This window comes from Pleuronectes platessa, chromosome 14 (genome assembly GCF_947347685.1).
Source record: "Pleuronectes platessa chromosome 14, fPlePla1.1, whole genome shotgun sequence".
In the NCBI taxonomy this organism is placed as follows: domain Eukaryota; kingdom Metazoa; phylum Chordata; class Actinopteri; order Pleuronectiformes; family Pleuronectidae; genus Pleuronectes; species Pleuronectes platessa.
The window spans coordinates 6,629,516-6,656,120 of NC_070639.1; the positions used below are offsets into that span (position 1 = coordinate 6,629,516).

Here is a 26,605-nt window from a genome sequence, read left to right on the forward strand (position 1 = left end):
AAACACACACACTCGGTCGCTCTGCTGCCGTGTGGACATTAAGCCTATTTTCCAGCCAGAGGTCAGTGTGAAAAGCGTATTGTTTTGTGAATCGTGGCGTTGCGAAGCGGGCAGTCCACTGCCACTTCTTAACCTCGGGGTCCGAACATTCAGCCGCACAATGGCGAGCAGGGAGCAGACCCTTCCTGTCTCCAGAGCGTCATTCTGTGCTGTTTGCTTGTGGGAAGCAGCTGCATTACACTGTGCAGAGGATGAATGGCAGTCAGAGTGACAAAAGGCGAGCAGCAACGCTCTATAGAGTCTGTTTCCATACACACACTCAGACGGCTGTATGGACTGACTGCACTTATTTAACAGCACAACAGACTGACAGGTCAGTAGCGGCGGCGGCAGCGGAGCTCACAGGGCGAACGGACGGACAGGCAGAGCTTGTCTGGACTATTGAGGGCTTTTGATTTATGTGTTGTTCTTTCTAAACCCTACCGAACTAAATTACTTGATTAATGTGTTGTAACATGAACATTTATAACATGCCTTGTTTATCTGTTAGTCAACTTATCAATTATTCAGCTGTAACACATTTTCACACGTACCTTGAGCAAGATTTTCAAGTTCATCGATTAAAATCGGTGGCGTGAAACAATCTTTCTTACTGGGAAGTCATACCTTTGTCCAATATTATAATATCTCTTTAATGTGCTTTTATGCATTGTCAGAGTCACCGTTTTCATACATGGATCCAAATGGATAATGCAGATATTACCAGATATATTTTTTCTCGCACATTTCCTTTTCAAAAACCTGTTGCCTACAATGAATGCCCATAATGCAACTTGACTGTCAACTGTTCCATTTGAGATTCAGGTGCCTACACCAGTAGTCAGATTACAGAGGTCACTTTGTTTCCTTTTAACTACACATGTTTTCAAGGTGCCTATTCGTCTAACCCAGCGTGTGTTTGTGTCTGTGTGTTACATATTAACTGGTGTCTGTAAAGTCAGTAACTCTATCCATAGTGACATGCCCTCCTGTCGCTCTTCATATTCAGTGTTTTTATGAGTTTTTTATTAGTTTGTGCAGCACACGTTCATCTCACAGGAGGTCAAACACTCAATGTTCTTACTACAGACGCTGAAACCACATCAACTTAAATGTCTTTATTGATGGAGTCTGAACCGAAGTAATCTGTTTTTTGTCAATAACATTCATTGTTCACCGCTTAGGAAACACCAGGATTGTTTACCATGGTGATGCTTCAGCAGCACCATAGCAACGGGCCGCTGGCCGAGGCCAGGAGATGATCTGATAGACACTTGATCCCTCTGCATCTCTGTGTGGCTCGCTTTTTCTTCTGAGAGAAATATCAACAAACTCAATGTAATCATGTCCTATGAGACTGTGTGTGTGAGAGAGAGAGAGAGAGAGCATCAATCATGCAGAGAAACAGAGAGGTGGGGGGGGGGTTACGATCAGCATCAGGTTTGAGAATGTAAATTTTTCTTTCAGTCATGAAGCAGTTATTTTGGGCCAAGTTACATGTGATCTTGCTTTTTTAGTGGTATTAATTCCGTGTCTATCAGGGGTATAGTTAATGATCTGTGGTACATCAGTGGGGTCCTGGCTCCTGGTGCTGCCTTGGGAACCTCTCAACAAGTTCAAAGCTGCCATCACAAGCCCCAAGGTCATCCTAGGTCCTTGATCACAAACGTTTTAATCGGGTAAATGCTGTAGTACTTTGGGCTCTTACTGGAATCATCCTTTGATGTCAGTTTTTGGGATACACCAGAGGGGTGGAGCTTCTGGTAATGGTGGGGGTCCCGTAGAGAGAGGAGTGGTGGGGGTGTTGGGGAGCTGCTCTTCACTGGAACTCCTGAGAGCCCAGTCAGATCCGTGGGGTGAGGTTATGGCAGGGGGTGCAGTGTGTGTGTGTGTGTGTGTGTGTGTGTGTGTGTGTGTGTGTGTGTGTGTGTGTGTGTGTGTGTGTGTGTGTGTGTGTGTGTCTGTGCGTGTGTGTGTGCAGGGTCATTAACAGGGCGAGGTCATGGCCTTTTGGGAGCAGATTATTGTAATGAGCTGGATAATGGAGCTTGTGTTTGCGTGTGTGTGTATATTGATCTGTGCTGGTCTATTGGGATTTATAATGCGGTCTCTAAATCTGCCTAATGATGGGCTGTACAGGGGGTTAGAGTGTGTGTGAGTGTGTTACTGTAGTTAGGAGTCAATACCATGTAACCTCACACACACACTATTTTCCAGTACTGCAACTGATATTCTGGATATTTTCCTTCAAACAGGCCTCATCCAGATGTTATAACGTCTTCACATTACATTCTACTATTTATACGTCCAGGGGTTTAAATATATGTGACAAATGCAAACTAAAGACTCTGTGAGAACATGTGTTGATTGTTGTTGTTTCATTAAATACATTAACAACTACATTAAAAGTGTGACAACATGCTCGTCACACTTTCTCAGACTTTAAAAGGTCCAAACAACAAATCGAAACAAGAATATAATCAATTTACAATCATTATTACAGACAATTTGAGAAGCTGGAACTAAATAAATTATGGGAAATGAAACTATAGAAAACTATAGTTGAACATTAAAAGCTAGTAGGCTCCTAGAGAGATGGCAGAACTCCAGCAAAGCTAAACCTGATCTCACCATGTCAATGCAGTGATTTCCATCAATTATCTAGACTGTGGGGTCGCTCGTATTCTAATTTGTCCTGCCACAGTATCATAATATTGAACCACAAATTTCACCTAATAACATAATATATCTGTAACTCAGGGATTGGCTCTGTTGCTGCGTTATAAAGCTGATTGCAGCGCTATCACCCATAAAGCAGTTAACAACCAAGCAGACAGTCAAGACATCATAGTTTGAACTATGTGTGTGTACCCTCATGTGGCACATAATCCTCCCGGGTTTCACTTTTTAGTTGTGCCTGTCACTTGGAATCTTAGGAGAGTGATGTTAGTGCACATACAACACAGCTTCCACCATAGATTGAATGAATTCTGGCGGAAATACTGTAGAGAAAGTTAAACCAAATTCCTGGATCAACAGCTGAATGAAATGGTTTCTTCCTTAACCCATACCGAATCCCTCTATCCAGTGACAATTAAAACAAAATTTATAACCTCTGTGGGGTAGGTAATAAAACAGAAGAACTGATCCCATTAATTACTCTCTCATAGACGTTCAGTATTTAATTCACCAGTCAGCTATAAAGTGTTGTGTGTGTGTGTTTGTGTGTCTGGTGTGTGTGTGTGCAGGGTTCAGTCGTCCTAGGTACCTGAAGGTCTTCATCAACCCCAGCAGCCACAAGAAGGAGTCTGTGCACATCTACAGAGAACACGTGGCTCCGCTCTTCAAGATGGCCGACGTCCGCACCGACATCACGGGTCAGTCCATCCACCTGTCTATTTGTCTACTGATCAGTTTTACAACAAATAGAGGGTATTGAATGTTATTTTATACCTCACACTGACAGTGGTTAGGGTTAGCTCAGACGTGTCATGGAAAAATGATTGTGTAAATTTCCACAGTGAACAGTTAGATCCCGTCTTTATCGATATCACAGAAGATGGGAAATCAGTGTGTGTAAGTCTGTGTGTGTGCGTGTGCGTGTGCGTGTGGGTGTGTGTGTGTGAGTAGAGGAGGTCCAAAGGTCAGAGTTAATGGCAGTCCCTGGTCGCTAGGTAACCTGATACAGAGGGTGAAGCCAAGCCCATCTGTTGTAACAGAGGGAGACGACCCTGCTCCTCTTCTCGTTTCCTTTTTTCATCTCCCGCTGTCTCCTTTCCTTTCCCATCCTGTCTCATCCCCTCCTTTCCTTTTCTTTCCCCCCTTGTTTTCTCCTTTCTCATTTCATCCTCTCAGCTTCTCCTTTCCTTTCTGTGTATTATCTCTTTGCTTCCTCCCTTATTTCCATCTCTTTTCCTTTCCTTTCCTTCCTTGTTTCACTACTTTACTCTAGTTATCTCCTCAATTTCCCCCCCCCTTGTTTTCCTCGCATCTCGTCTCCTCTATTATTCCTCTATGCCTTTCTCTCTTTCTTCTGTTTTCCGTTTGTTCACCTTCAGTTCATCTGTCTGGCTCCTTTCTTTGTCTTTTCCTTTTTTTTCCCTTTCTATGTTTCCTCTTCTCTTCTCCTCTCCTCTTATCTCCTCCTTTATTTTTCTCTCCTCTCGTTTCCAACCCACACCTCTCTTATCCTGGCCTCCTCTCCTCCTCCTCTCCTCTCAGCAGATGGTGTGATATCCGTTGTCCGACTTTTTTTTGGCAGCCATTGAACACACACTAGTGTACATGTGACCACACACATGCATGAACACTCTGTCTCTGTCCGTCTCAATGTCTCTCCATCTGTTTATCTCTCTCTCTCTCTCTCTCTCTCTCTCTCTCTCTCTCTCTCTCTCTCTCTAGTGACAGAGAGAAAGGGTCATGCTCTCTCAGTGATGAAGGAATGCAAGCTGGATGAATATGATGGGTTAGTTTTATCTCATCCTTTGTCTCTCTTATGTGATTTTAAAACGCATTATGAAAATAAAATGTGAAAGTTATCAGAGCCCAACTGACTTCAGTATTGGCATTTATTTATTTATTTGTTTTAGGATACTGATATGGGCAGATACGAAAACTTTTATTTTACAAAATGAACAATGTAGAAAAGTTTCACACAGAAAGCATTTGTGTTACATTATATTTATGCTATTATCTCATTTCAAGTTCTATTTATTCAGTTTTAATTGTGTATTTATTTTTACTCATGGGTATTTGTTACAAAGTTTATGTTTAAAACATAATTTCTTTATCTTAAAGGTTCATTAACGATCACTGTTTAAAAAATTCTAATCGGTCAATATCTTGCAATAAGTAAGTTTGTATACCCTAATATCAATATCTGCATCTGCAGTAAAAAAATCCATATCAGTGGGCCTCTAATAATTAGGCTTAAATCGTTTTTTTGCTTTCATTAGAAAAATAGCCAGCAGCCGAAAAGTTATATAAAAAAAAAAATCGTGGCATGTTTGATTTAGTGAGTTTGAATTTCCTCCAAACCAACTCTCATTTTGTTATGACTTTTGAGAGAAAAAATAAGACACAAGGTCCCTTTACAGTGTAAAATAAAGTCTAATATGTTTAAGCTGAATGAAGCTTCAGTTTTAAATGTGAGATCAAGAGAGACTGTATTAAGTTCACATTCAAACTGTGTCATCATTCTTCCCATAACAGCCAGAACGAGACCAGATAAATAAAACAGCCGTTTACTGTAAGAGGCTGACACTGAAATAAACTGACCCAGACTGATTACACACACACACACACACACACACATAGGTAAACAAATAGGTGAGGTCAAATCCTGATTTCAAAATGAGCTAACTTACCAAAACAGGTAAAAATAACATTTTAAGCACCTGAAACCAAAAACAACAACAACCAATACGAACACAAAAAAACTGATGAAACTCCCATGACTCTTACCTATATGAGCTGGTCCATGCGTGTTTTGGCTTTTGTTTGTCTATGTGTGCATGTGTCTGTGCTTCAGGTATTACTCATGTTGCTGGGACCTGAATCTGTTTATATAGTTGCATTATGGGGACTTGTCTTCCTCCAGGGGACAAAAAACAACTCTGTCTATATCCTAAACCACTACATTTTAAGGTAAAGACATTTTTTAAGGTTAAGGTTTATAATAAGGTTAGGGTTCTGCATATTGCTGGTTCCAGCACGTTTCCCGCAAAGAAATGTAATTCAATGTAATTCAATGTAATGTCCTCTGAAGTCATGAAAACAGTGTGTGTGTGAATGTGTGTGTGTGTGTGTGTGTGTGTAAGCAGCTTTTGTGCTCAGCCCTCCTAAAGATTAATGTGCTTAGAGAAGATTAGCTCAGCGTTGCTAAACTAGCTGCTCTATGTGTGTGTGCCTGTGTGTGTCTAAGTCTGTGTGCGTGTGTGTGTGTGTGTCTGTGTGTGTGTGTGTGTGTGTGTGTGTGTGTGTGTGTGTGTGTGTGTGTGTGTGTGTGTGTGTGTGACTGTGTGACTGTGTGAGTGTGTGAGTCTGCTCTGGTGAGGATTTGGTTGAAACCTACATTTGCCAATTAGGCTGGCTGTCACCGTGGCGACCGGAGCTTCAGGTAATCCTGGACACAGGAGGAGGGGGAGGGGGCGGAGTCTCTTCACCTAACACTTAATGTAAAACTAACTCTGCAGACGAACCTTCTCGCTTTTCAGAGAGAGACTGGAGACAACGTCAGACCTGTCAAAAAAATCAAGTTATGATAACTGTTGATATTAATGTTTATTACTACTACTACTACTACCCATTACTACTGCAACACACACTCGGCCTCACCTGCACAAATTCAGATAAAACTCATCCCATAATAACCATTGCTGACCAAATATACTAAATAGATTTTTCGTCTCTGCAAAATCACAGGAAATCTTTAACATGCCTCCAACCAAATTTTTTGTATTTTTAGTTATTTAAAATATTTTCTTTCAATTCTAGTTGTGTGATTTAAGACTAGAGCATTGAGACTATCGAATATTTCAAGTGAATAAGTCTCTGTCAAGCTAGAACAATCCACTGGACTTTTATTGTGTTTGTGTATAATTCTCAACATTATACCTAGTTTAACGATAAAATTTATAAATTTGTATCTTACATGATATTTTAATAGAGGGAGACTTTATACATTCATATATCCTGTTGAGATGAAATGGTCCCTGCCCCCGATGACTGAATTTGAGGAAACCACATCACTGAATTAAAGAATCCAAAGTTTAGAGTGTTAAGTGAGTTTTACTGTCGGACTACATGATCAAGGTATTTGTTTAAAATTATACTTAAAATAATTTCCCACCCATCTATCATCCACCTGTCTGTGTGTCTGTCTGTCTGTCAGGGTGGTTTGTGTTGGCGGTGATGGCTCGGTGGCGGAGCTGTGTCACTCTCTGGTCCTCAGAGCTCAGCTGGATGCAGACTCCCCAGAGAAACCAGTGAAACCAGTGCTGCCGCTGGGGATCATTCCTGCAGGTGAGAAAGAGAGAGAGGATACACCCTCATATAGATCCAAACACAGTAGATACACAGTATGTGTCCGACATGATATTGTTTTATTGACTTTCTGTGTGTCCGTCTTAACAGGCTCCACAGATGTGGTTTCCTGTTCTGTTCATGGAGTTAGAGATCCGGTCACAGCAGCGCTCCACATTGTTCTGGGTAGGTACTTGCTGGTGTGATTCTACATGATCACACCATGGTTCATTGATCCCAACTTCATTATCACATTCACTGTGGTGGGCTCTTTTTGGTCTAACTCTACAGTTCTGATATTTATAGTTCAGTCGTCGTAGGTATGTTCTACCTGCACCTAGATCTATAGTCACCTCTTCCTGAGTTGGTTTCACTTTTTTTTCTTCCTTTTATCACATCAAACCTGTTCTAGATCAATAGCCATGTCTTGAGATCAATACATATGTATGTATTGGGTTGGATGGGTTCTGTCTGTTATAGATCTATAGTCTTTGGCTGTACTGGATGGATACTATCGGTTATAGATATGATGAAGCTTTAAAGTTCTCAGGTTGCCAATCAGGAGCTAGTGTTTTTGCTGAGATTTGATGTGATTGGCTAATGGCTCTACAGACAGGTCTGAGAACAAACAAAGCCAGAGAAACAGAAGGGGACATGAGGGCAGATGTCTAACAGCAGGATCAGTTTCACTCCAAATCACAGGTTTACTCTCTGCAGCCACGCCCCTTTAGCCTCAACCTGCCCCCTTCTCAGGTAAACCTGCCGACCAGTCAACAGGCAGCAAGGATACAAGCTGTTGTATTTGAATGACAGGTTGTTGTGAGACATGGGTTAATTAACACAAATTAACACTGGAAGCTGTGTTTTTGTGTGCGTAAGAGTTTGTGTGTGTGTGTGTGTGTGTGTGTGTGTGTGTGTGTGTGTGTGTGTGTGTGTGTGTGACAGATGGGGGTATTCTTTGGATTTAATGAGTCTGATTCCTGAACAATAGAAGAGATGTAAAATTCCCTGGCAGGAAGCTGTTCCCACAGAGACCAGGTGAGGTCAGATGTGTTCCCGACACACCCAGGTGAACATACGTGGAGTATTAGATCAGGTGGATTAAAGTGATGTCGGCCACTTTACTCTTCCTTGGTAAATGGTAAATGGTTTTGTATTTACATAGTGCTTTTCTAGTCTTGATGACCACTCAAAGCGCTTTACAGTACAGTTTTACATTCACCCATTCACACACACATTCATACAGTGCATCTATTAGCAGTAGGGATGCACCGATATGGAAATTCTTGGCCGATACCGATACCGATATTTAAATAACAATCTGGCCGATAGCCGATACCGATATTTGTTTATTTTCTTTTTGTTATTATTCATTCACCTTTTTGTGCCAGAAAAATAATTAAATCATTATTTAAAAAGCACTATTTAAAAAAATGTCAGCCCTTCATCACTCTTATCTTTTAATGAGCACAAATTGAATCAGATTTATGAAACAATCTTTGATTTAACTAAACTTTATTTAACAGAGACATATTATGCCCATTTTACCGCAAGTTGAAATGGTTCCTCGGGATCTTAATGAAATGTCTGTAACATATTTTGGTCAAAATACCACAAGGATAATTTAAAACAGCACCCTTTTACCCTGTCTAAAACAGCCCTGTCAACACCCACCGTGGCCCTTCGCGATGCTTGTTTTAATTAAACAGTCGGATTCCCCTGGTCCGCACCAGTTCTCAGTCAGCTGCTAGGCGCCAGCCGAGGCGCACCGCAGGGTGCCCCCCCGCGCGAACAGAGGGTTCCCCCAGCGGTCGCCGTAGCTGAGGTGATCCGCGAGAAGGGCCCGACACGCGTCCAGAGTGGCCACCGCTGACCGCGTACCCAGTCCCCTCCAACGGCCCGCCTTCCGCGCCGGCGATGGACACCGCCCCGCGGTACAAGAGAAAGAAAGCCCCCGCACCAGTGACGCCGTGAGGTGCCACCGGATGAGGACCTCCCGGTGCCGCACACTGAGCCTCCGGCGGCGCGGAGAGGAGGGCGACGGAGCGACTGCTCCCCCAGCCGCGGCACGTGCCCAGCGGTTTTACAACAAATATGAACATCGGCCAATGATATCAGTGAAAGTCAAGTTTATTACCGATAAGCCGATATCAGTAAACGAGGCGAATATCGGCCGCTACCGATGTTCGGCCGATAAATCGGTGCATCCCTAATTAGCAGCACTTTGTTATTCTATGGGGGGACATTCAGGGTTCAGCATCTTGCCCAAGGACACTTCGGCATGCAGATGGATCGAACTGCCGACCTTCAGGTTGGAGGACGACCACCCTACCCCTCAGCCACAGCCGCCCCTGTTAGTACCTTTAAATATAGTACAGAAGCACAGTCTGTAGCAAAAACTAATTCAAGGAAGACACATTCTATAAAATCTGAATAATCAAATATACTCAGGGAAAGTGGTGAGTTTATTACTGTCAGTTATTGTCATATCTCATTATTTTACACATACATAGCAGTCCCAGAGTCAAATTGTAAGGCAGGGACAATATAACAAAAGAACAAATACCAGAACAAAAAATATAATAAAAAAGAACTTCACTCTAAGTTAATCAACCTGTTACTGGATTCAACAGATGAAATCAAAACTGAATTCTGACGAATCATTTAATTTGCTGAAGTGAGTTAATATTCAACGAATTTGTTTAAGGTATCACAGGGTTGTACAAGGAGTTAAACCCATTCTAGCAATTTAATTTGATCATCCCCTTTTTTACATTTAGTAATAGAGAATGAAGACTGCTACGGCACAAATTAAGTAGTGGGTGAGAAAACAATTTTTTCGAAAGGGAACGAAAATGTTGGAATTCAACTGCAAGGTCATAGTGCAGCAGCTACAGCCTGTTGGACTGAATGACTTCATAATTAGCTTTGCAACACACAGGGGAAGTCGTGAGTGAAACCTCTCATCACCTACAGACTGAAATTAGCAGGGCAGAAGGCTAAACACCAGCACTAATAAACAGGAGTGACTGACAGGAGGATCTGATAAATGATTATCATGTTGTGTCAAAAAACATTACAAATATTGCTTCATGATTTAATAAATTAAACCGCGCATGTTTTAGCTGCCGTCTGACGTGTTAAAAATAAACGACAGTTGCACCTTTAAGAATAGCTGCAGGTTTGATCTCAGCTTTAATCGTCACTACACACGCACACACACACACACACACACACACACACGCACACACAATGATACAATGCCATATGGTGAGGAAATAAGATTCTTTCCAGAGAGACAGACAGGGACTCAGTCAGACAGACAGGTGGGGAGACAGCAGTTCAGTAGGTTACAGCAGGTATGTGGCCAGATGGCACGCTGTGTGTGTGTGTGTGTGTGTGTGTGTGTGTGTGTGTGTGTGTGTGTGTGTGTGTGTGTGTGTGTGTGTGTGTGTGTGTGTGTCTGTGTGTGTGTGTGTGTGTGTGTGTGTGTGTGCGTGTGTGTGTGTGTGTGTGTGTTTGTGTGTGTGTGTGCATTCACAGATTGTAGGGAAATGAACAAACAGTATCTGCTACACTCTGTTTATTCTTCTTTCAGTGGATGTACCTTCTGGTTTGTTTAGCTGCTTCTGAGAGAAGATTTTGTGATAGTAGAAAAACACAACTTATTACAGCTGAGTGATTTGAGGATAATATTTAATAAGCATTTTAGTGCAATTCTTCATAGCCTTTTGTCACTGAAATGTTTCCAGGAAGATTTCACTCAGAACCAAAAATCCCTTATTGCTTTGGAAAACCATAGACTGTAAATAAAGATGGAGGGTGTGTCTCTAGTTCCTCAGGAAGCTCTGGCTTCACTTTTGCAGAGCTGTCATGTCCTCCATCGTCACATACAGTATATGTGGAAAACTGTCACAAGGGCAGATTCCCTTTAGGTGAGTTTCTGTCCACATCATATTTCATACACATCTTCACTTTGCACATGAAAAATAAATTGTCCTGAATTCTGTTGCTTCAGAGACTGGTGCCTCTACTGCAATGGGGTTCTACTAATGGAAGTTTTTAGATATTAACACACACACAAACACACACACACACACACACACACACACACACACACACACACACACACACACACACACACACAGAGTCTGTAAGGAGGCCAAAAGGACTTATGGTGAGAATCTCATTCATATTCATGGGAGGCAGAACTCCAAATACGGTTGACAGAAAGAGGTCAAGTGTGTGTGTGGTGTTTGTGTGTGTGCAGGGTCTTAATTTATTTCTTATAAATATTCACCCTCACTAAGATCTTTTGCAAACATCTGTATTTAACAGGTCACCAGCAGCAGGTGGACATGTGCAGCTTCTCGTCTCTCGGTCAGTTGGTGTGTTTTGGTTTCTCCGCCATGTTTGGCTTCGGTGGGCGGAGCTTAGCAAGGGCGGAGAAGAAGAGGTGGATGCCGTCATCGCGGCGACGAGAGTACGCCCTATTGAAGACGCTGGCAAGACTAAAGTAACACACAATATTTTAAAGTTATAAAGACTAATTCATGTTTTTTATTTTCTTAATCTCCGGTCCATATGTTGAGAATATTGTTTATGTTGGGCTTTTTAAATTGTAAAAATTTACCTGAATTCAGATTCAAGACTTTAGAGTCAACAACAACATTTGAAATCACTTCCTCTGTCTCATTCCCTACTTCTAATATAAAAGACGCTCCTTAAATTAGGTTTTGGACACTAATCTTTTTGCATCATCACTGACAACTCTCTAGTCTGCAACTTTCATTTTCACATCTGCAAAATGCAGTACCCTGCACAGTGGGATTGTTTGCGGAAAATACATTTTCTCACATTTCCTTTGTCTCGCTCAGACCGGAGGAATGTCAGCTGTCTTTCCTCCCAGCGAAGAAATCAACCGGGAGTCTGTCTGAACATCTGTAAGAAAAACACATGTCCATATAACTAATATGAAGCAATAGAGAGCAGCCAGCTAGCCTAGGATAAAGTTTGTAAACTAATTAACATCTTTGTTTAATTGATAGAAAACTTGGAAGTGTTTCCAGTCTCTAGGCTGTATCTTCATATACATCAGAGAGATATGAGTTGTATCAATCTTGTTTCTAATGGTGTCTCAGAGATACCGACCAGGATCTGGACCAGGATCCAGAGGAGACCTGGACGACCAATCAGGGCCTGTATCTGAACATCAGCATCATGTCCATCCCCTGTCTGAGTCCACATGCACCTCGAGGACTTGCTCCTAACACCAGGTACGCAGGTGTAGGACTTCACGGTTGTATAAAGTCCCTAATGTTGTGTGCGACCTTGAACGCACCTCCTGCAGGTTGTTTCATCAACGCTCTTCTCCTCTTACTGTTGGTTGCAGTTTGGCCAATGGCAGCGCGACGCTGACCGCAGTGGGAAACACTTCCAGGTCAGAGTTTGTCAAACACCTGAAGAGATACAACAGCTCCAGTGGACAGGTGAGAAGATCTCTCAATCAAAGAGTGCTCTCAGTGTCCTCCTTCAGGACAAACTGGAAACAGCATTTGTTGTTCAGGGAAAAAAACTTGAATTATAAAACAGTCTTAAGTCCATAAGTAATTGAATAACCTCTTGATTGAAATCCTTCTCTAAACTTCTAAGATTATAACTTTCAACATTTACAAGTTACTGTTTTTAATGTGCAGTTAACCATGATTGAAAGTTCATAAAATATTAATAATGAGTTTAAATGTCTATAAATGATGGTGCAATCTGTTGCAAACTACGACTGATTGTGCCCATCCTAAACATGACTTTTATTCGGAATTAACAGTTTTTTCTACTTTTACTTCTTAATAAATAAAAACTTCTTCCACCTCGTCATCCTCGGAAAAAATAAACCAACCAACAAACTGGTTAATGAGAAGATTAGCCTGGTTCGGCATGGCCTGGTTTGGCCTGTGAGACCGCACACTAACCCACTTACTAAATTTACTGACAGTGAGGCGTTCACTGTCCTGCAGAGTAAACAGGCTGTTTACTCACTGACCTACATTCAGACGGACAGCTCAGCATCACCAAGACAAGACGGGGCATCCTAGTGGAGCAGTGTAACCATGACAATCCCAGCTTGAGTCCAAATGTGGACGCTGTATGTCCAGTCAGGAGATGAAAGAGTCAGAAACATCGACCATGCCTTTAACAGCTTGTACAAATTTTTATTTCATTTCATTTAATTTTTTTTCCAAAGTAAAAGCCTTCTTCATCCTAAACTTTATGTCTCAACTGTGGTGGAGGAAGTATTTACTTTACTTAAGTAAAAGTACATAAACCCCCAATGGCTTGTCAACGGAAATTATGAAAGTGTCTTCCTCAAATCAACTCCTGTTGTAAAGATTTACAAACGTAATAGACAAATGTAAAAAAAAAATTAGCAACTATAGCAATGTATAAGTAAACACAGTTCAAGGTAACTAGGGTGCAAAGAGCCGTACCATGGAATGGACATATTGAGTAAAGTTAATACATCACATTTCTACACGGGTATTGAACCCGTGTGAATGTGTTTGGTTTGAGTCCAACACTGGACTTCAGTGTAAAGCTTCATTTGAGGAAAGAAAAATCGACGAAAGAAAGCAGACAGACAGATGAGACAGTCTGTCTGTGTTTGGGTCTGTGCTGCCCCCCGTTGGAGCTTAATGGCGTTACAGTGAAGACTTCATGGCCGTAAACAGTAAGAAACCCAGTCACTGCTGCAGATTATCTTGAAGAAAATTGTGCTTTAGTGATTCTTGTCGTTCTTTATTTGTTCCCTCATGGTTGAATGCACTTATTGTAAGTCGCTTTGGATAAAAGCGTCAGCTAAATGAAATGTAACGTAATTATCAAGCTGCCTAACGAAGATTCTAAAAAGCTTTTCTGACCTCTGCTGACCTTTGACACACACACACACACACACACACCAGCTCTCCATCAATGTTCTGTCTGTCTGTCTGCCCTGGTCAGTTTGTCTCACTGTCTGATTGTCCCTCTCTACAGTTCAGCTTCTCCTTCGTGGAGACGCACGACGTGTCAGCGGTGAGAGTCCGTCCCCGCTCACTCGTTGGCTGGTCGGAAGAGGAGAGCGAGGAGGAGGTCGACTCCAAAACAACACCCATCATCCAATCAGAGGGTGCCGCCTTCCCCTGGAATATTGATGGGGAGCTGGTGGAAATCGCTAACGAAGTGCTCATCAGGTATGAAGACAGTTAGTAAGAGGAAAAATTCCTCAGACCATCACAGGAGCGGAGACGTAAACAAGCACTTAAGTTTCTAGAGAAATCAAAATGAGGTTGCTCTAACCTGGTTGACACAGACATTTACATAAAAGTCCAGACATCTCGCCCTCTGCTGCTTAAAGTTCCCTCTTTTTAAAATCGGTCTCTTGCAAGTCCCTGCAGTACATCTTTAAACAAATCTTTACAGAAACACAGTCACTGTTAAATGCTCCTGTTGATTTCATTCTTTTCAATGTCAACAAAGAAATAGTCCTGATTAAAAATGATGACAGTGTGTTGATTATCATCATCACAAACTTAATTCAATTCTGCTATTTTATATTTGGTTGAAGATAGACATTTTAAACACATACTTGTCTACCTGTTATTTTACATTTCTAACTCATTCATTCACATAATATTGAGAATCACCTTTGTCCTTCACAATCACCTTCACCTTTGTCTAATCTCTGATTGAATGTGTGTGTGTGTGTGTGTGTGTGTGTGTGTGTGTGTGTGTGTGTGTGTGTGTGTGTGTGCGTGTGCGTGTGTGTTTGTTTGTACGTGGTGCGTTCAGGGTCCACCCGCGGCTCATCACGCTGTACGGGGACGAGGTGGATGAGGCCGATACAACCGTCACCTGCAGTTGTATCTGATTCCAGCAGAGCTTTGTTGGCCCCAAACAGGTCGCCTCGGTAACCTTGACTCAGCAGTGCCACCTAAGTCGTTGCGTTTTCAATAGCAACGGAATTTTTGTCCAAGATGTATTAAAAGTAGCAAGAAGGTGCAAAAAATCTGCATTAATTGATGTTACATTTTTTGCCCTAAAGATTAATCTTTTGCAGCTTTAAATAACAACACATTAACTGATGCACGGCCATTAATTGCTTTTTATACCTGTTTAACTCCTTTCACTGATTGAATGGCTAATTTTCAAATGAATGTTTAAATTTTTCTATATTGTAATTAGGCTGCCAGCATCGTTCAATTGACCTGTCATTTATTTGTGTTGTATTGTTTTTTTTTACAAGTTTGACTTCTTAATTTATGTCACCCAGTGTTTAGCTGGCTCTACATCAGTGACCTGAAGCTCTGGTTTAATATTTCTTCTTGAAAATGTGAAATGTAAATTAAATGTAGTTGTGGCAGTTACCTGTGAAATAACCAGCAATGAATCATAGTTAATATCAAATATATATAAATTAATATTAAACATATTCAAGATAAATAACTTTCAAACTTATTTTTCAACATATAAAAAGCTGTTTTCTATTAAGCTTGACAGTTTTTTTATTGAGATCATATATTTTTAGAATGACGCCTGTGAACACAGAAAAGGACAAGTTGTTGCTTAAATAGAAAATCGTTTTTTTCTTTTTAATAGATGTGTTGATAAAAACAGTGAGACTCTCCAGTGCAGAACAACTTGACATAAACAAAAACACAATATTAAAGCATTAAAGACATTTCTGTGTGATGTGCTTTTGTACTGAGCAGATAAAGAGAAGGGAGGAAGCAGCTGTTTTAACCGTCTGTATTCTCAGAGCACCGACAGTTAAAACAAACTTTTTAACACTTTTAATAACTCAAACATTGTTAAAAGCCGATTTACAAGTAGTCGTCTAGGATTTAATCCTGTGGCTCAATGTGTTTACCTGAACCACCTCTTCTGACATCACCCACCTCTCTCAGTTCTTTTTTCACTGATGTGTCGTTTGAAGAATATCAGAGCACCTTAAGAATCACTTAATAAATAAATGTATTATTATCGATCTCCGAGTCATGTGGGCATGTAGAGACACTCAGCAAATAAAGAAGATAAAAACATTTCACTGAAGTCAAACAGCAAAAAGTATTCAAGCTGGACTTGATGTCACTTGATATGTTTCTCGAAGTTTTACGTAAAGGAAACAGACAATCCTTCTCACGTCAGTCCCACCTGGCCGTACATTGTTCTCAGTTTGTTTTTGGCACAGGATTATTTCCCTGAATTGATCAGTCAGTGGAAAACAAGCAGACGACAGTTACAACAGTGAAATCAGACTGAAGGCGTTAAGGCTTTTTTGGGGGGTTTGTGTTTTACATTCTGCTAAGAATGTTTTCTCCCAGCTTTCATCCTCTGACATGGAAATAGATTGTTTTCCTGTCGATGTAAACAACCAGCCATATCCTTTATCCTATACATTTTTATAAAGGACCGCTACGCCACTTAAATTTGTATCTTACTGATCATTTGGGGCTTTTATGGAAACATTATACCATTAATAATCAAATTAATAATATCACATTAACTATATAACAATAGGTAGAATATCTGTGGAAACAGGAACGACGGCTGTTTAACCATAGAATGGAAAATATTGTGTATATTGAATATAAAACCAAATGTTTATGTTTTAAGTGCAACTTGGCTCACCAAGGAAAAATGTGATAGCTATTATAAGTCCTAAAATATCCTGAGGCTCAAAAAGATGTCAGATGTACTTTTACAAACTAGATACAACTATAGATTTTATTCAGATAATTACAGCTGTTATCGTTGTTTCCTCGTGTCCAATCGGTTCTTTCAGTTTGCCCTGACACCCAGTGCTGTGTATCTCTGGTCACATAAAACGTGAGGAGACAAGTCAGCCAAATGGAAACCAGCCAGCAGCAACCCACTTCCTGAGCTTCTTACTAGTTTCTATTAATAAAGTGGAGAAAAGCCCCAACTTTCAGTAATCATCTCGATGGTCCACTAAGGAGGAAAAAGATGTATTAAGCTCTGTCTCATGATTTTCTGCTCTATCAAAGCTCTGTCAAAAAAGGTGTTGAATAAAAAAACATGTGGTGCAACACAACTTGTAAGCTTCAGTTCAGCCAACTACTCCCTGAAAGGCCAGCAGTGCAATGATCACTGTTGTTCAGCGCTACAAATTCTCATCTTCTAAACAAAAATTTGCCTGAGGAAATCAACTGAATGTGACATTTTAGTTAAGATGCGGCTGTGACATGAAACTCAAACAAAACAAATGTCACAAGTTCTGGTATTTACTGTCTGTTAAATCTGCAGCCTGTGATCTGAATGGTTAGACTGCATCCACATGGAGAAGTCCTCAGTCCGTCCTGGGGATGTCCTTCCCCTCCGTCCTCTCACTCACTCCTCTTCACTGTCTCTGTCTAATAAAGGTCTAAAAATATTCTTAAAAATCTGCAGCGCTGATTATTCTCTTCACAAACACAGCTTGTTTCCCAGCTGCCGACACTGACGTCCTCTGTCTAGACGACATCATGCGTGACACCAGTGCAGTAAGCGTTGGTCAGCAGGTAAATAAAAATACTGTGTAGAAAGTGAGGCCCTTCCATAGAGTTATGAGCCAATCAGAGACCACGCTTCAATCCCCTGAGAGTAAAGGAAGTGTCCTTTTGGTCCATTTCCAAGTAACTGTGTCAAAATGGAGGCCATCTATGACGGTGTTACACTCACAGGTAACAATCCTGTAACTGGTCCAGATTTGAATGTTTCAGCTTCACTTCCCTTTTTCAATAATCCTCTATTTAAACAAGTCTCTTTTTTAAGGCAAATAATTTAAAGGTCACAGTCAGACGTCAGGAAGCGTTTACGTGAGACGTGTTCGTCGTCTGCCTCCATCAGCTGGCTCTGACTTCACACTTCTCACGCAGTCCAGACACAATTCATTGGCTGTTGGTGTCCCCCAGTCACAATGTGAGCTCCACCCAATGGTCAGAGGTCAAAGGTCACAAGAGCTGGGGTTATGAAAAGCTCTCTCTCTCGCTGCTCTTAGGAACGTAGTCCCAGCTGTGTCTCCTGAACTCCTCCTCCTTCTTGTGCAGGTTCCTCTTAAAGAAACCAGCCTGAGAGACACAGAGACATCCAGTCACAACATGAAGCACGTGCCACTACTACCACAGCTGTACTGCAATACACTGCGGTTTACTGTAGATATCATACGGCAGTATACTGGAATCTATAAGTACCACAACATGATATTGTGGTATAATTCATAAAAAATGTTTATATTCATAGTAATAATGCAGTATCTGTTGTTGAGTACACAGAAGTACTAAGTCTCATATATCAGCATGGTTGATATTGTCTGTACTATTGTACATGACGATATGGAAAGTTAATTTGCAGTACATGTCAAACGTCTTATGTATATTCATTTAGAAAATAAATCGCAAATATATATTTACCTTCCACAGACACCAGATGAGAGCAGCCAGTATCATCAGACCCAAAATTAAACTGACCACTATGATGAAGACCTTCACTGTGCTCGTGGGTTTCTGGGTAAAAAGAGCTTCAACCACCACCTAGAAATGTACAACAAACCATATACCAACAATAAATTATTATTAAAATACGCAGCAGTCTAGTGGGATTACTTTGTCTACATTCAACCACCAAAAGTGTCTATTCATAATAAGTTGTACTAGTATATTGGACTAGATCAGAGTACTTAGTTAATGTTACTGTCCCCGGGCATTGGTCAGTTTTTGTTGTAGATTACAGAAATTGAAATTTAATTCCCGGATGAAACTTTGATGACAATGATGATGATGACGATGAAGATGATGATGATGACGATGATGATGAAGTGCAAACACAGATGAACTTGTGTTGTTGCCGTTAAACCTTTGTTTTGATTGATCTGAGGCTGTGATTGGCTGGAGGGTGTCCTACCTGTACTGCAGGTTGTTTCTGGATGAGGATGGTGTGAGGATCTTCTCTGGGAGATGACATCATCGCTGTGCTTTCCAACTTCATGATACCAAGACGACCCTGAGACATAACATGTCACAATAAGATACAACTGTATTGATGCTTTGATTGAGCTTTTGATATCATGTTCCTGTTTGATTGGTGTTATTATCCTTATTCTATTTCAGGGTGTGTGTGTGTGTGTGTGTGTGTGTGTATGTGTGTGTGCGTGTGTGTGTGTGTGTCTGTGTGTGTCTGTGTCTGTCTGTGTGTGTTACCGGAGCTTGCAGCAACACAGCAGGGTTCAGTCTTGTCTCCAGTTGGATTGTGGCATCTCTTCCTGCCTCCAGGTTACCAAGACGACACACCAGTCGCTCACACAGCTCGTCACCACGGCCACAGAACTGCACACACACATAGGATGTATCACCATGCAGATATTATTGCAACCGTTTTATCTTGTATAATATTAATCTAAAATCTAAATATATTTTCAGTTCCACCCCTAACGTCCTCTTGCGGCAACAGCATATAGAGTGCTCTGAATGGCTGTTCCTTCCAGCAATGATTGCTGGAAGGATGACTTTTCATGTATTTGGCGAACACAGCATGATGTAAATCTGAGAATATTCATTTACAGTGCTACATTGTCTTGTATACTTGCTATCTTTGCGAGGACCTACTTCGGTTTCAAATAATAGAAGTGACGACATCTCTGCATTGTGAGGATGTGTGTGTGTGTGTGTGTGTGTGTGTGTGTGTGTGGGGGTGTGTGTGTGTGTGTGTGTGTGTGTGTGTTTACCAGTCTGCGGGTGGAGGTGGAGGAGAAAAAGAAGATGAGTTGTTTGATGAAAGAAGCTTGAGGAACGTCGCAGTCCTCGATGACTGAAACAGTCGTGTCACTGATGGAACACACGCCATGAGACGACTGTAGAGACAGAGACGTAATACAAACAAATAAATATTACTATACTGTTGTACCACTAATGTTTACTACTATATCTACTATACTTAAACAGCTACTTCTACCACCTCTCATACAATTACTAACACTGCTACTGTGACCAAATCAACATTGCTGTGTGTTTGAGCCAATTAAATATCTCCCCAAATACTTCTGAATCTAAACATTTTTAGAAGTATTTTATTTTGGGGATTAAGCCGCTGATTCAAATGTTCCCTTTTATAGTTTTAACCCTCTTTTATCGACAAGTTTTTTGTACAACATTGCTAGTTTTCAGACATTTTTAATTTTTAATTTTTGCCTCCTTTTGTTAAGAGTAAAGAAAGACAACATGTTCATAACATAAGAGAGGGGCTGAAAAAAGCCTCAATAGTGAAGCCTGACATCTGCTGGTAAAGCAGGTACAGAAACATCCATCTACTGTTGATTCTCATTGTTGGTTGGTCTTTAAAGTTGATCACTATGCTGCTGCAAAATAAATTCAGATTCTTTGCAGGTAAATTGTAAAATCTCCAGTTTCTCTTTTAAATTTCAGGTCTAAGTTGATCAATTTACTTCCCTGAGTGAAGAATCAAAATAATCATTAAATGAAGATGGAATGGCGGCAAGTGGTGAACACAGCCACCAGCATTTGAAATGATTCAGGAACCAATGAGTAACCTCACGGATACAACTAGATGTTATACTGTCTGTGATATCTCTGCTTCTTCTACCACTCCTGCTGCTGCTGACGGATCTGTCACTGCACGTACCTGCCAGTCGATCACCTGCAGCAATCTGTGTCGGTGCGGTGTGAGAATCTTTGGTAACGCAATCTCAACCACGGTATCTATTGACCTGCTGGGTCCAGAGTTTAAAACCTGCAGAAACAGAATAACACATACCAGAAGAGATCAGTATAGATCAGGAAATGTGTTGTTGCAACAGACACTGTGACTTAGCTACAACTTCAGCCTATGTGGTCGATATTTGTTTACATTTTGGCCAAATTAGCAGTAAAAGCAATTATTTGACAATATAAATAGAATCAAATTATATAACTATTTGCACCGATGAATTTACTATTGTTGACTTAATTTTATACTGAAGAAAACTTAAATAAGATTTAAGAGGAGATATGATGAACATCTTTGTTACAAGTAGGTTTATGAACGTTTATTAGTGATGGACAGTGAGAATATTTTTATCTGCTAAGTTTAAGTAACCACGAATCTAAGAATATGTGTTTATGTTGATTTCAGAATTGACTTTTGCACACATATGAAGAAACCCCAGAACCATACCTTGTATGTGTAGTTGAAAGTTTCAGAGAAGCAGTTGACTGGTGTCAAGTCTTCATCTCCAAACACAAAAGATGTGGGAGTCACAAAACTGCAAACAGACAGTTCAACAGAAATGCATTAGAACAGGAGCGTCAGCCTTTCCAGCATGTCCTACAATCTACTTAATAGGCATTTTTATCAGAGAGCAAATTCTGAGATAAGGCACAATTTTTGTCAGTTTTTACAGAAATAATGTCTGAGGTAAAACTACTTCTACTTTTAGATTTGTGTCTAGTTGCCCAACAATATGAAGATAATTATTTACAGTTTATTTTGTAATAGCAATGTGAGCCGACTCACCCGTGGATGTTGATGTTGACTCCATATTTAAGAGGAAGGAGGAGACTGAGGGAGTTGTCATGGAGATACTCCGCCCTCTCATAGTTATCACTGAAGAGAAAACGTTAAAGAACGATCAATGAACTTTAACAAATGGATTGAATCATTTCTCTCTGCCTTATTCTAACAAACTAAATGTGATTTAAAGAAATAATCGGTATGTGTGAGTGTGTCTTTACCTGCTGGTGTTGACCTGGATGTCGATATCACCGGACGTGCTGTTCTGGTTCACGTCCAACAGGAAGTTGATATTTAGCTACAAGAAACAGGACGTCAGGGATTTTAAAAGGTTTTCATGACGAACAAATACAGGATGTTCTCACTTTATATTGATATAAAAGCTTTAACATGTTGAAGGTAAGTCCAACTTGAAACTGCTGCTCTGTTGGAACTCTAATATTTCAACACTTTCATGATATGAACTCAGAAAAAAACAGAGACAAAGGACACAGCGAATATCTGCTGACGAAACAAAAGCTGAAGAACTGGAACAGATTAGCCGTAAATAGAGAGAGAGACTATGTTTAAGTTCAGCTTCACACAGATGTTTGCAGGGCTGTAGGTGCTCCGTGATTGGTTGAGACTAACCTGGCTTTGTGCTGGGAGCCGGAGGCTGGTGATGCTGCAGTCGACCAGCACCATTGTAGTGTTGATGTCCTGTGTGACATCACAGCTGACCAGGTTGTCCTGCTGCACACACAAATACACACAGGCAGTTATTTCAGGTATTCATTCATTAGTCATTTGTGTTGCTACAAGTTGTTATACAAAGATTTAAAAGAGAATCAAAGATCGTTTTTGATGAGAATAGTCAGGTGAGTTTTGATAGTTAGTCCTGTATTACAAACACTAATTTGCCACATTTCCCCCCAAATTGAATACAAATCCTCTTTACCGCCCCCTGGTGGCTGGCTACAGTAAAGATCCCAAACGCTACATCCTCTGTAATAGCAGATAAGAAGGGAACCGAACTATAATGTCAGAATACACCTTAAACAAATGTTTCTTAAAGATGATTTCTCTCATCTTAGGTTGTTCTTATCACACTGATCTATGTTAAAGTGTTTCAGCTGAGTTTGGTTTTAAGGGTTTATTTGATTTTTATGCTAAAACAGGCTGAAATGTAATGCTTGACAGCTGAGACTGACTCGCGATTGGTCGAACACATGTTTTTTAGCAGGACCTGCGAAAGCAAAAATGGCAGCGTTCGAATGTATGTACGTCAGATATATTAGTGTCATTTTTGTGCAAAGGAGGGATGTGGGGATACGTCATCCCTCTTTGCTTAGATAACAAGTCAATGTCCACTACTTGAATTCAGTCATTTTATCTGGACAAAGGGGCTGGTTTTCCCACCCTGGATTCAAACTACCTTCTCATGCACAAGGGATTCACAGAAAACAGTTCAGCATTTAATCCAGCATAATTCTATCTGATTGATATCAACATCTTTGTCTATTGTTGACTCTCCAACAGAGCTCCCTGTCAGAGCTGCATTACCGAACTGCTGATGCTGAACAAATATTTCAAGTTGCTGCTGCTTCACATTAAAAAGCATTCAACAGCAAGAAACACAAGGTGGCTTTTATTGTGAAACATAGACTGGAGTATAAAAACAACGTGTTTATCAGTGAATTTCACAGTGACTGCATTTAAAATAATTTGTCATTGGTGGTTATTTAGTGGCTACGTTTTTCATATGTCAGTTTCCTTAAACTGCCCAATCATCACAAGGTAAACTCACGTTCTGCAGAACTTTAATGTAGTGGATGTTGTTTGGGAAATACAGCATCAGTCGTGGCAGGAAGGCGTCGTCTCCAGAGTTCACCATCAAGGTTTTCAACATGATGGTCTGTCCAGAGCCGAGAGCGAAGTACTGCTGCTGACTGAGGACACACAACATCACTGACGTTACAGTCACAACAAATGAACGCAAAGTTGCTCACGACTTACGACAAAAACCAGGGTTGAGATATAGAAACAATGTTACTTTATTTATATATAATAATACAAAATTATGGTTTTGTCATAAGGGTTTGATAACAACTTAGGAATCATTGCCAATTTTTATAAATGTATATATCAGTCGAGCTCTTGCGATCACATCACAGGATCAAAGAAGTCACTGGTCTGGAATATTATCAGCCAGTCATATGGGAGTGTTTTGAGAGAGCACTGTAACATCTTGGTTCAGCTCAGGCCGAGATAAAAGCATCGCTGCAGACTGATGTTCTAAATTAGCCAGCAGCTAATTAGCATCATGTGTTAGCCTGTGTGAGAAAAACCTTCAGGTTGTGTGTTATTTTTTAGAGAAGCTCGCCTTATCAGAATTTGAGACAAAATTCATCATAACTATGAATTTTGTGCGACTTCTGTCCCAACTGAGTAAAACATAATACAATACAGCTCCTGTTTACTCTCTGTGTATTTTTTTTGTGCTGTGTGTGTGTGTGTGTGTATGTGTGTGTGTGTGTGTGTGTGTGTGTGTGTGTGTGTGTGTGTGTGTGTGTGTGTGTGTGTGTGTGTGTGTGTGTGTGTGTGTGTGTGTGCATGGTTGTTTTCTTACTGTGGCAGCACAAGTTCGGCCGACAGCTGCATGTTGGTCGAACAGTTCACCAGAGAACAGGAACGAGCAAACCGAGTCTGACAGAGAGAAAGACACAAAGAGTTAATCGATGAATGTCATAATAATAATAATGATTATAATAATAATAACATTGCACAGGACTCCTCTGACCCCTGATCTCGGTCCCACAGTGGATTAACCATGTCCTGATGACTCTAGCTGTACATTCCTACACTCATCCTGCTCTGTGTTGGTGAGTCAGTGGGACGTGACCTGGACACAGGATGAGTAGACTAATGACGGTTAATGTGCTGCAGCTGTAAACACATCTGGATTAGCAGGAAGGGCTTATCATGGTGTGTGGAAGAGCTGGCGTCAGATTTCATGCTTCCTTTACTTGAAAAAAAAAATTCTCTCTGGAAATGAACAGACAGGTGTCAGAGTTTTGTCTCATTATTCTCAGTTTAAAGGGAGTTGTTCAGGTCGGAGTTTTTAGTTGTTATGCTGTTATGCTAACCAGGACCGGATGGTTTTAACACTTACTGTTACCTGGTTGGTGTTAGCACTGCTCATTACCAAGTTGGTGTTAGTACTGCTGTTCTGGTTGGTGTTAGCACTGGTTAGTACCAAGTTGGTGTTAGTACTGGTGTTCTGGTTGGTGTTAGTGCTGCTGTTCTGGTTGGTGTTAGCACTGGTTAGTACCAAGTTGGTGTTAGTACTGCTGTTCTGGTTGGTGTTAGCACTGGTTAGTACCAAGTTGGTGTTAGTACTGGTGTTCTGGTTGGTTTTAGCACTGGTTAGTACCAAGTTGGTGTTAGTACTGGTGTTCTGGTTGGTGTTAGCACTGGTTAGTACCTGGTTGGTGTTAGTACTGGTGTTCTGGTTGGTGTTAGCACTGGTTAGTACCTGGTTGGTGTTAGTAATGGTGTTCTGGTTGGTTTTAGCACTGGTTAGTACCTGGTTGGTGATGGTGTTCTGGTAATGGTTAGCATTGCTCAGTTCCTGGTTAGTGTTAGTACTGGTAGGTGATAGTGCTCTGGTTGTTTTAGTACTGGTTAGTATCTGGTTGGTTTTAGTACTGGTTGGTATCTGGTTGGTGATGGTGTTCTGGTTGGTGTTAGTACTGGTAAGTATCTGGTTGGTGATGATGTTCTGGTTGGTGTTAGTACTGGTTAGTATCTGGTTGGTGATGGTGTTCTGGTTGGTATTAGCACAGCTCAGTTCCTGGTTGGTGATGGTGTTCTGGTTGGTGATAGTACTGGTTAGTACCTGGTTGGTGATAGTGTTCTGGTTGGGGTTAGCACTGGTTAGTACCTGTTTGGGGATGGTGTTCTGGTTGGTGTTAGTACTGGTTAGTATCTGTTTGGTGATAGTTTTCTGGTAAAGGTTAGCATTGCTCAGTTCCTGGTTAGTGTTACTACTGGTAGGTGATAGTGCTCTGGTTGGTTTTAGTACTGGTTGGTACCTGGTTTTTGATGGTGTTCTGGTTGGTGTTAGTTCTGGTTAGTATCTGGTTGGTGATGGTGTTCTGGTTGGTGTTAGTACTGGTAAGTATCTGGTTGGTGATGATGTTCTGGTTGGTGTTAGTACTGGTTAGTATCTGGTTGGTGATGGTGTTCTGGTTGGTATTAGCACAGCTCAGTTCCTGGTTGGTGATGGTGTTCTGGTTGGTGATAGTACTGGTTAGTACCTGGTTGGTGATAGTGTTCTGGTTGGGGTTAGCACTGGTTAGTACCTGTTTGGTGATGGTGTTCTGGTTGGTGTTAGTACTGGTTAGTATCTGTTTGGTGATAGTTTTCTGGTAAAGGTTAGCATTGCTCAGTTCCTGGTTAGTGTTACTACTGGTAGGTGATAGTGCTCTGGTTGGTACCTGGTTTTTGATGGTGTTCTGGTTGGTGTTAGTTCTGGTTAGTATCTGGTTGGTGATGGTGTTCTGGTTGGTGTTAGTACTGGTTAGTATCTGGTTGGTGATGGTGCTCAGGTTGGTGTTAGCACTGGCTAGTATCTGGTTGGTGATGGTGTTCTGGTTGGTGTTAGTACTGGTTAGTATCTGGTTAGTGATGGTGTTCAGGTTGGTGTTAGCACTGGTTAGTATCTGGTTGGGGTTAGCACTGGTTAGTATCTGGTTGGGGATGGTGTTCTGGTTGGGGTTAGCACTGGTAAGTACCTGGTTGGTGATGGTATTCTGGTGCCCTGTGCCCTGCTGCAGGATGGGTTTTAACGGAGGGAAGGTTTTGGAGGAGGTTCTGTGAGTGCTTGTTTCTCTGAGACCGTAGGAAACTTGAAACTGGACCGGAGTAAAAATGTCCCTCACGTCCTTCTGTAGGAGAAAGAAAAGGTAAACGTTGATGTCAGTCATTCACAGGCTTTAAGCCAATATTGCATGTTTGTTTTTTGCAT

The 26,605-nt window shown here is 41.0% G+C and overlaps 2 protein-coding genes across 3 annotated transcripts in view; one reads left to right on the plus strand and one right to left on the minus strand.

Annotated features, from left to right (window-relative positions):
• cerkl (ceramide kinase-like) overlaps window positions 1–17,486 on the plus strand; it is a 26,371-nt gene extending 8,885 nt beyond the window's left edge. The window contains exons 4-13 of the mRNA XM_053439447.1: window positions 3,288–3,416; window positions 4,441–4,504; window positions 6,932–7,062; window positions 7,174–7,248; window positions 11,401–11,578; window positions 11,940–12,005; window positions 12,204–12,338; window positions 12,455–12,551; window positions 14,092–14,288; window positions 14,887–17,486. Coding sequence (XP_053295422.1) covers window positions 3,288–3,416; window positions 4,441–4,504; window positions 6,932–7,062; window positions 7,174–7,248; window positions 11,401–11,578; window positions 11,940–12,005; window positions 12,204–12,338; window positions 12,455–12,551; window positions 14,092–14,288; window positions 14,887–14,965 — 1,151 coding nt within the window. The 3' untranslated portion in view covers window positions 14,966–17,486. The remainder of the gene's footprint in view (window positions 1–3,287; window positions 3,417–4,440; window positions 4,505–6,931; window positions 7,063–7,173; window positions 7,249–11,400; window positions 11,579–11,939; window positions 12,006–12,203; window positions 12,339–12,454; window positions 12,552–14,091; window positions 14,289–14,886) is intronic.
• The window catches only part of itga4 (integrin alpha 4), a 23,059-nt gene continuing 12,107 nt past the window's right edge, over window positions 15,654–26,605 (minus strand). For both annotated transcript variants that reach the window (XM_053439446.1, XM_053439445.1), the window contains 13 exons: window positions 26,373–26,525; window positions 24,206–24,282; window positions 23,384–23,525; window positions 22,228–22,329; window positions 21,819–21,895; window positions 21,601–21,690; window positions 21,262–21,349; window positions 20,731–20,838; window positions 19,817–19,942; window positions 19,293–19,418; window positions 18,997–19,095; window positions 18,507–18,626; window positions 15,654–18,164 (listed from right to left, as the gene is read on the minus strand). In XM_053439446.1, coding sequence (XP_053295421.1) covers window positions 18,063–18,164; window positions 18,507–18,626; window positions 18,997–19,095; window positions 19,293–19,418; window positions 19,817–19,942; window positions 20,731–20,838; window positions 21,262–21,349; window positions 21,601–21,690; window positions 21,819–21,895; window positions 22,228–22,329; window positions 23,384–23,525; window positions 24,206–24,282; window positions 26,373–26,525 — 1,410 coding nt within the window. In that variant the 3' untranslated portion in view covers window positions 15,654–18,062. The remainder of the gene's footprint in view (window positions 18,165–18,506; window positions 18,627–18,996; window positions 19,096–19,292; window positions 19,419–19,816; window positions 19,943–20,730; window positions 20,839–21,261; window positions 21,350–21,600; window positions 21,691–21,818; window positions 21,896–22,227; window positions 22,330–23,383; window positions 23,526–24,205; window positions 24,283–26,372; window positions 26,526–26,605) is intronic.